This window comes from Solanum tuberosum, unplaced genomic scaffold, assembly GCF_000226075.1.
Source record: "Solanum tuberosum cultivar DM 1-3 516 R44 unplaced genomic scaffold, SolTub_3.0 scf00530, whole genome shotgun sequence".
NCBI lineage: Eukaryota > Viridiplantae > Streptophyta > Magnoliopsida > Solanales > Solanaceae > Solanum > Solanum tuberosum.
Window position 1 is genome coordinate 97,391 of NW_006239448.1, and position 10,323 is coordinate 107,713.

Genomic DNA, 10,323 nt, shown 5'->3' on the forward strand with positions numbered 1-10,323 from the left:
GTGGGGGGGGGGGGGTTATTTTTTAGCTTTTTCCAGTAGGTTAGGGGTATTCTTGAGCCAAAAAAAATAGGTTGGGTATTTTTAGACCAAAAGGTGGAAGAAGGGTATTTATGAACCTTTTCCCATATGTGAGGGGTATTTATGAGCCTTTTCTTTTTATTAATATTTAATCTAGTCTAAGCCTTTTGAGGTTAACCTGTATCCTTATCATTGTTTAGATTAGATTTTATTTTGTTATATATGTTTTTATCTTCTCTTCGTCACTTCAGTTTCAATAGTTTGAGAATCTAGCTTGGTCTTGGTTCCCTCACTGTAATTGGGGGTTCTTTTGCACTTTATTTGAACATACTCTATTTGATGATTAAGACTCCGTGAATGGCCTCTCTCTATATACTCTTGTAATCTCTCTCATCTCTCCCATTATTGTCTGTTCTTTTCCCTTTTCTATCATCTCCCGTCTCCCTTCTCCCTGCCGACAATGTGTCACTAGGTTGTAGAGCACAGTGATCTAAAAGCAATATTTTGGCAACCTTAAAATAAGTGAACTTTAATGCACGTGAACTTTTTTTGAGTGCTCAGTAAATATTTCCTTAACCTTGTTCATTTCAATTTACGCTAACTTAGCTTTTACTTACAGGTAAAGAGAAAACTGTCCCAGGGAGTGCAGTAACTGATAATGTCGGGTGTCAGAAAACTGTTGGTATCAAGGTCCCTAAAATATACTGGAACTTTACCCGTAAGGAGGTGCTTACGATGGAGTGGATAGATGGGATTAAGCTGACAGATGAAAGTCGAATGAGGAAGGCAAACCTAAATAGGAGGAGACTTGTTGACCAGGTAAATAGCTGTCTTTCTTACACAAAAAATACAAAATAAAAAGGAAGTTGTCTTTCTTAGTAGAGTTTATCTGCTCCTTTCTGTGCTATTCTTAAACTTTGTGAAATATCTTTTGTTTTATCAGGGGTTATACTGCTCATTGAGGCAGTTGCTTGAGGTGGGGTTTTTCCATGCTGATCCTCATCCTGGAAACCTAGTTGCTACTGAGGATGGATCTCTTGCCTATTTTGACTTTGGCATGATGGGAGACATTCCACGTCACTATCGTGTTGGACTTATTAAAGTGGTTAGCTCTAGTGATAAATTCTCATCATTCATGGTTGACTGACTGGTGTGTTGGAGTATTGAGATATAGTTTGGATGCATTTCATGTGGTCATCGTTTATTATCTGTTTGGGTTTATGTCATCACCTTTAGTTCACGTAGTATTGGCTAGCTTCATCAATTGTTTGCAGTTACTGACAGACATTGCTCTTTAGTTTTTTCTGAATGTCTTTGAGATCCTGTTTTGTTGCATATCACCGTGTGTTGTGGTCCATCAATTCCTGTAGAATGTTTTCATAGAGTTCTGCGACCATTTCATCCAAGTTTAAATTGTTTGAGAGTGAGTGATTTCCTTTGTTTAAGGTGGGGCTGCAAGACGAGACCTATAGTTGCTCGTGTAGGTTTTTGTTACCACTGTTTTTGATTACTTGAGCTGTTTGGAATGAATATTTCTATTTACTTATGTTAGTTCTCTTTCTTCTACTATACCTTTTTTCAAAAAGCACTTTCTTGCAATACATTATAGACAAAGTCCTGATGAAATCATCTCTTGGGATTTTCTTGGGGACACCTGGATTGTAAGACTTCTTTTTGTTTTCTTCTTCATTCTTTTTGGAGTGGGCCGAGCATTTACTCTTTGGATATTTCTTCTAGCTTGTTTCTATTTCTATTCTGTCTGAGCATCCCTCTTTGATTGAGATTTCTTTCTGAAGGGAAAGGAAGGGAAGGAGTTAATTAAATCTGTTGTTCTTGGTACGCTGAAACTGGTGGGATCACACAAAGAAATTCAGATGCATGAGCGTAGGTGATGTATAATAGTGAAGCAATCTTATTCCCATATGCTCGTATAGTTTCTATACTAGAATTCTGTGATAGAAAATGCTTTGCGCCTCTAAATATAAATCACAGATCTAGAGGCGTTACAGCATTTTAATTTTATTCATCCTCTCAACATTTGCCTGTGCAACCAAACCTCCTCTTTTCATTTCCCCTTTTATTGCTCTTTCCAGCCGATTCACCTGTTTGTTACAGTTATTTTCTGATCCATTGATACTCTTGTTATTATACCTTCTCTCTTCTTTGGTGTGATGTTCTTTTTCATCATTTTCTTCCCCAACTTAACTTTGTCCTCTTGCCAATAGTGATACCTTGTAAACCCTTGTTGCCTCCACTACGGGTATACTTGTCCATTCCAGACAAGAAGTAAGCTCTGCCCATTGCGTGCCTTAAATCCTATTTTAACCCCAAAAAAAGACACAAAATCAACCAACCTCTTTGTAAAAACACAGGGTTCTCCATACAATCACAGCTGAGCTCCACCACAATCTTTTAGCAGAAGGATGATGAAGTATGAATGTGTGATACTTGGCATCTGAATCTGTAGTACATGCTAAGTGCTAAGCTAATGTGTATGAGCTAAAGACCTTGTAATTAAAGCATAAACTCTGTGAAATTCTGATTTCTTGATTTCCAGAAAAAAGCACAAAAAATGAAAAAACATATTAATCTTTTAGAATGAGTTAAACGAGATAAAATAACTCTCCAAAGTCCAAAATCTTTTGTCAGATGATGTAGGCAGCATCAGATTTCGAGTATGATTTGAGAAGGAAGCGAGAGCATCAATTTCTTATTATTATTTAATTAAAAGTGAATAAATTTAGGATGATGAAAGTTGACATGTATTGAGTACTAAAGAGTCTCGAGTGACTAACATCAACCTTCACCTAATTAGTCATGATGTGAGAACTTCATTGAACTACAAAATTTTACACAAAATGTCTATTAACTATTTGTTCCTATTGTTTCTTTGTGGAGATATGAGGTTTGTTACCAAAGGCTTTATTTTCTAGCTTTACACTTATTCATGATTCAAATCTGATTGGGATTGATTTTTATTTTTTTTGGCAGTTGCATTGCATTTCTAAATCTAAAACTTTTCTGCGTATCCTCATATGCTTTGCTTCTGTTATCTCCTTGAACTTCATTGTTGAGTATATGGAATACTGCTTTAGGAAGAGGTCACATCTTCAATTCCAGTATTGGCATGCGCTTATAGACAGTTCCTTAAATTTGAAGCTTTGGTTCTTTAAGGCATTGCATATTTTAATGTCTACATGGATGGGGTCTTAAGTACTTATTGACCTATTGCACGTCCCAAAGTTGTATAGATGACTGCATTACAAAAGCAAGAAAGTGTTGGCATGCGTTTTAAACAATTTCTAAAATTGAAACTTTGGTTCTTTAAGGCATTGCATATTTTGATGTCTGCATGGATTGTCTAAGTATTCATTGATCTATTACATGTCCAGTGTTTCAACAGATGACTGCACTTCAGGATCTTTGCAATTATTATTTATTTATTTGCTTATTTATTTTTCACACATGGGGTTTGCTATTTTTAACGTAATTGGCTCTGTATGCATAAAGCTGGCAAGTATTTGTAATAAAGTCATGTTTGGTAGTTGATAAGTGCTGTGCACTGCAGCTTGTTCACTTCGTTAATCGAGACTCTCTGGGTTTAGCAAATGACTTTCTTTCGCTGGGATTTCTACCTGATGGAGTAGACATTCAATCTGTTTCAGAAGCTTTGCGAGCGTCCTTTGGTGATGGAACCAGACAATCCCAAGATTTCCAGGTTCTTAACCTGCTCCCCCTCTGTTCCTTTTTCTATTTATTTTTTTCCTAGTTTGAGAATGCTTCCCAATAAAGCTCATTCTCCCATTTATACATATAGGTATTACGGTAGAGCAATAGAGAAAGACCAAGCAGCGCAGTGCAATCTAGTTAATCTAGGGAATTTTTTTTTGGATCTGAATAGAGCCCCCTTCCAAAAGAAAAAAAGCCACAAAGAGAGTCCTTTAAGCACTACGGAGTTGTTTGGCTTAAAGACAAGTTATCCAGGAATTAGTTATCTAGGGGTTGTGATACATGGGTTATTCCTTGATGGATGTTTGCATTGACGTATTTAAAAATAGTGTATAATGTATTAATATGTTTACTACTTAAACAAAATGGAAGTTTGTCTGGGTTGGTTTTGTCATTTTAGCTATTTTAATCTATGTATTACTAATACCTACATATCTATTCCATATTCTGTCCCCATAAAATAGTACGTAGATTCCCTCAAAAGTATTACTCATGGAGTTCAACTAATATCCACCGACAGGTAAAGTTTCTTTTACACAATCAGGTTTACATTAAAGCCTATAATAGGTAAGTTCTTAAGTATGATTTTTAATAAGAAAAATAGTAGTATAAGACAACTTAAATATACATTTATTCTACTGGATTTAGTTAGGATTATGGCCTTTAACTTTGTATTTTTATATAAGAGAAGAGTAGTACAGGGGTTGTACTGCAACCATATTTACAGAATCCTATGATCCTATGTCTATAATGAATCCAGAACATCAATAATAGAGACAGGATCATTAGACCAAATCTGGTCACACCAAAAACACAAAATTAAGATACAATTCAACTTGATCTATACTATTCTCTATGTTCCCAAAACACCTAGCATTTCTTTCCCTCCAAATAGTCCACCATATGCTGGCTGGTATGATTCTCCATTTGCTTTTGCTTTTGGCATGTATCCCTACCTCTTCACGGCTTTGGAATGTCTGTGTGACCTTCCCTGATATACCTCTCAAATTTAAAAACAACCTCCATAATTGTCCTGTAAACTTTTCGTGCAAGAAGAGGTGTTTTACAGTTTCTGCCTTCTCCCCACAAAGTAAACATCTAGGGCATAAGGTTATCCCCTCTTCATCAAGTTATCCGGAGCCATTTCATTCTGTGGGCCTTGTTGTGGTTTTTCAAGTTCTTTATACCCACTCCCCCATATCTCTTTTCCAGTTACCTCCTTCCATTCAACTAGGTTATACCCTTCCCTTTCTTTATTCCCCTGCCATAGGAACTTCCTTCTGACTCTGTCCAATCTGTTTAAAATCCCTGCTGGGGTAGGAAACAGTGACATCATGTTAGTTGGAATGGCATCCAAGTTTGAACAGAGTTGATCAGTGTCCCTTCCATCTGGCCAATTTCCACTATCTCTTCTTTGTTTTTATCACTTCCGGTTTTATATTTCTTTGTTTCTTCAACACCATTAAAGCAAGCACCAGCATACGCCATTGAAGCAGTCATACTCACAATCATTTGTCGACCCATGATGGTGACGGTGTCTATGACAAGTGTGAGAACAGTGTAGGGATATAGAGGGATTTTCCGTAATTGTGGGTTTATATCAAGGATCTACAATGAGCCGGTACTTGTTTACCCTGGTCATGATATATGCGCTTTGTAGAAAGTATTGTGTTTATTGATGAGACTAGTCGGAGTCAAAGTGAAGTTTGGACTTTGGAGATGCATTCTACAGATTAAGATGCAGATGCAACCTGAAGTTTGGACTTTAGGATTAGTTGACGTAGGACAAAATACATAAAACTTGAATAATGTTTTTTTTTTTTGAGAATGGTAAAGTTGTATTCATCAGCAAATGAGGGTATGCTGGCAACCAAACAAAAAAAAAAATTCAAAGGCCAAGTAGTCATGATTACAAAGAGCCTATGAAATCTACTAACTGATCTACTTCATATATACCCTCTTCTTTACACCAAAAATATAGAGTATTAATGCAGTTTTCTTTAACTTTCTGCATTGGGTTAGTAATATTCTTAAAGCACCTATTTTTCTTCCTCCAAATTGACCACCATATGCAAGATGGAACTAGATTCCACCATTTTTTCGGTGTTTTACTCCCCCCTCTTCTCATCCAACAGTTTAGTAGGTCAGCAGTATGCTCAGGTACCACCCAAGGATCTTGAATAATGCTTTGAAGCATATACCATATCTGGGAAGTCACTCTACAGTGAAGGAACAAATGAAAGTGCCACGGTGTATGTTATAGACAGATGACATAATATTGATCGACAAGACGGCGGTCGAGTTTATGAAAGGTTGGAAGTTTGGAAACAAGCTCAAAAGTTTAAAGATTTCAGTCTTACCCAATAGAGGAAGCTTCAATCTTGGGTCAATAATTCAAGGAGACAAGGAGATTGACGATGATGTCGACTGGTGGAAGGTGGCAGGTATCCCATGGAATTAGTCGAGGTGCGCGAAAGCTGGCCCGGACACCAGTTATCAAAAAAAAAAAGATCGCATTGCCAATGACTTGTAATTTGTATTTGTTCGTCAAGGAATTTTGCACTTGTTTGGAAGGATTATCATAGATCATTAGAGTTTCATTGATGGTACATTGTGGTGCTTAAATACAACAATTGAGATATTTAGATTCAATGTTATGGGAGAATAAGATGATACATAATGCATATGATTAACATAATATGTTTGAAAATGGAAGAGTCAGCAGATGTGTGATGTGATTGAATCCTTATCAAAGTGAAAACCCGGTTCGATAGCGTTGTTGCAAGACTAACAATATCATTCATCCACGAAATTAACCTTCTAGAAGTGTTGCTTTAAAATGGATGTTTGCTTATGCAAACATTAGAAATGATAGCATCTTGCAGAAGGTGCAAGTAGCATACACACAGGATAAATTCAGTGAAGGATGCGAAGATGGTATAGTCTTGTTCTCTGTAGACCTCCATAGGGATCTGTTTGTATGTATGACTTCATAATAATTGGAGATGATGAAAGTGGACAAGCTAGACCTAAAATCACAAGTTGTATGAAAAGACCTTACCATCTCTCAGAATCAATGCCGACTTAATGTAAATGTAGAACACAATGGAAGCAAAAAGTTCATATAGACAGTAGGGTTTAGGTTGAGGTGTATTAGTACACTTGCACTAGACTCGGTATTTGCGGGGACACTTCGAAGTTTGTTTGGAGATATTGCCCATAGAAGAGAAAACTTCTAGTGTTGTAGAATCTTAGTATTGGAATAAAATGAGTCCAATGGAGGGGAATGAATATTGAGGAATTTATGTAGTTAACTCCAACTAGGTTGGAATTGATGTTTGTTGTTGACAAGATATAAACCAAATGTTACATTTTTCTATGCGGATCGTAATTACTTTGTACTCTAATGGCTCTACCAGTAAAACAATCTCAGGTGGATTGGTTAGAGCTGCTTGATTGGATTTCATGAGTTGTGTGATAAATTTCTCAAATCTTATCTTTGTCCAAGGAATATGCTAGGGATGAACCTCCCGTCATTGTACTATAGGATGATTTTTTCTCCAAAATTTGGTTGACCTATTGCAATTATATTTTATACCCATTGATATCTTCTTCAATGAGACACGATTGTTAGCTTGCTTCATGACCTTGCAAGTACTAAGTGGCACTTCAAATGATTTCAGGGCATAATGAATCAATTGTATGATGTGATGTATGACTTCAACTTTTCTCTTCCTCCTGACTATGCTTTGGTGATACGAGCGCTTGGATCTCTTGAAGGAACAGCAAAAGCATTGGATCCAGATTTCAAAGTTGTTGAAAGTGCATATCCTTTTGTTATCGGAAGACTCTTGGTAGATCCAACTCCTGATATGAGGAGAATATTGAGAGAGCTTCTCATCCGTAATGATGGTTCTATGAGATGGAATCGTCTAGAGAGACTGGTAGGTCATTTATTCTTTCTATGTGCTGTTATACTTGTTTCTTGCAGGTAGCACAAGTGAGGCTTATTTCTTTCCTGAACAAGAACCTTTGACTATTTGTGAAAAGAAGGCCGTCTTAGCTCTTTTCCTGCTGGATTCAAAAATTACTATATGTGAATAGTTTATGTGAATTTTCTAGGTCTTCCTTTTAATATGATCTTAATTATTAGTATGATGTGATGAGTACTCGGTGGAAGTTGTCAGCTTTTCTGTTGTTGTTTTTGTTTGGTAAGATAAACAATAGAAAAACTATTCTCTCAAATGTGTCCAAATAGAAATCTCATTGGGCTACAATGCATTGTGCTATTAAAAGACAACCCTCTGAAGCTTGATCTTTTCTAATACTTCAGCATTCTTTGACACAGAGACTGATAAAGCTGGGGATGGGTTGTTTAGGACTCCTGTATGTGAATTGTTAAAAATGTATCTTCCTGCAGATTGCAGCAATATCTCAGCAGGCTTCTGAAACAGAAGGAGAAACTCAGGAGAGTTACTCGGATCCATTGGGATCATTCGATATACGGGCTGTAGTCTCTGCAACAGAAGACCTTTCCCAATTTATTTTGTCAGACAAGGGTTCAAGAGTCCGTGTATTCCTTGTCAGAGACATAGTTAAAGCAGCTGATGTTTTCTATCAAGATGAATTTCTAAATAATCTTCTTGATGAGAAGCTTCGAGCGAGACGTTTATTTGGATATGAGGTATATTTCATCTTGTTATTTATGCAAATCATGAGCAACAGTGCTTATTATCAAAACAATGGAAAAGTGCATTTTACTATTGTTGACATTCTACTCTGATCTTATAATCGCGATACTATTAGCTTGACGAAGCAATTTAACCGTCACCACTGAACTCCAAATATTCAGTCTAATATAAAACAAATTAAAGTAGATCCTACTAGTTCATTAATTATAAGCAAATATATCACCCTACTAAAAAAATTACTATCTTATTGTGATTCTATGTGGTATGATGTACTGATTATGAATGATTGCATGGGATGTCATTGTCACTTTCTCTATATCTCTTGAAATTCAGTTTCTTGCTTTGGTCAGCAGACAGATTGTGGTTTTCTTGTTTAATTTGGTGGCCACTTCGTAGTCTGCATCTTAAGTTCTTGGTTTGGTACTTAAGTTTCCTAGTGGCCCTTTTTGGTTTCAGGCATAGCAACGTTCATAAGAATCATTATTCATTCTCTTTTTCAGGAACATGGTATTCTAGTTAGGGTGGTGAGTGGGTTTCATTCCCTAGGACGTGCAGTGAAATTAGCTCCGGATTTGTGGTCAGCAATGCTGATTCGCTTGGTGGTTAAGCCAGAGTTCCAAAAATTTGCTTGCGACATAAGTTCAGCATTGATCAGTCACTTCAAGTATCACCTTCCAGTCAGCTTTTGGATGGGTATTTCTCGGCTACTGCATAGTGTGGTTGATAAAGACGAAGATGAAGTATTGTGATGTAGCAAGGTCGGTGCTCTCGTTTTTGTATCCGTGGTTACACCTTGTTAGTGTATTTGTTTTCCAGCGGACGCATGGAACGAGCGTGTTTGAGTAGGGAATGATCATTAATTTCAGGATCCTAGAGAAATTTGCATATATTATGCCGTCAGAAGTAGGATCAAGCACTCTGCTAGACAAAGCTGAGCGTCCCATTATACGAATGTCAATTTGTCTTACAGAACATTAGACAGGGATCAAGAGAGGAAAATACAGTATACGCTCCAAAAAGAGAATGGTCTTCAAACGAGCAGTTGACATTCTACAAAGGTCGCTTCCATTTTAATAGTATCAACTATTCAACATGGCAGAGTTCCGCCAAGGTTTCTGTGAAATGCCGCGAGTTCCAGAGAGTTTCCACCCTTTGGAGTTGGTTATAGCCTATAGCTTAATGATAAGCATAGTGATAAGACTCAAAAACATTTTTTGCCCATCTTGTTTATATTAAGTTTTTGTTGACGAACATTAGTAACATGAGGAAGTATTCAGAGCATTATACACTTCCCACAACATCCGATTCGGAACCTCCTTTCTATTTCAAGTGAGAATGGTCTTGGTTCCATACAAAATCAAGTGATGGATGACAAATACTTGTGCTGGATTACTTCCATTAATTACTTCAGCCATTGTGTTCTACCTATAAATTTAAAGTTCAATATTCTTTTACATGATTTATGCACCAAAATTTCTACTTTTTTAACAAATGGAGAACACCTTGAGTGTTGCTAGTTCCAAAGAAAAGAAAAGGAGGGAACCCGTGAACTACACTTTGGCATCATCTACTTCTGAGCCAGTGCATACACAGTCAATGAATTACAACTTTAGTAAAATTTGTTGCAATAAATTTCTCCTATTGGCTATTCAAAACTTCCCTATAACTATCAAAATGCACTGACAATATAAAAAGAATTTTATAGAGGCACACTATGTATAAGTTAGATTTAGGAAAAAGATAATGTGATATGACCAGGTGAAGACATGTATGGGGGGTCAAAAACACTTTGGATGGTGAACAAGCAATTTGAAATATTCATGTCCATATCGAGTTGTTAGATTTTCTTCGAAAATTTTAATAGTTCAGTTGATTGAATATTTGA

The 10,323-nt window shown here is 36.6% G+C and overlaps 1 protein-coding gene across 2 annotated transcripts in view; it reads left to right on the plus strand.

Moving 5' to 3' along the window:
* LOC102601470 (uncharacterized protein slr1919) overlaps nucleotides 1-9,894 on the plus strand; it is a 17,265-nt gene extending 7,371 nt beyond the window's left edge. The window contains exons 9-15 of one of the 2 annotated variants that reach the window (XM_015304283.1): nucleotides 638-837; nucleotides 962-1,123; nucleotides 3,587-3,736; nucleotides 7,431-7,691; nucleotides 8,168-8,431; nucleotides 8,939-9,196; nucleotides 9,305-9,894. In XM_015304283.1, coding sequence (XP_015159769.1) covers nucleotides 638-837; nucleotides 962-1,123; nucleotides 3,587-3,736; nucleotides 7,431-7,691; nucleotides 8,168-8,431; nucleotides 8,939-9,187 — 1,286 coding nt within the window. In that variant the 3' untranslated portion in view covers nucleotides 9,188-9,196; nucleotides 9,305-9,894. Of the gene's footprint in view, nucleotides 1-637; nucleotides 838-961; nucleotides 1,124-3,586; nucleotides 3,737-7,430; nucleotides 7,692-8,167; nucleotides 8,432-8,938 lie in introns of both variants that reach the window. The other variant, XM_006365007.2, reaches the window with a different exon arrangement.
* Nucleotides 9,895-10,323: the final 429 nt, after the last annotated feature.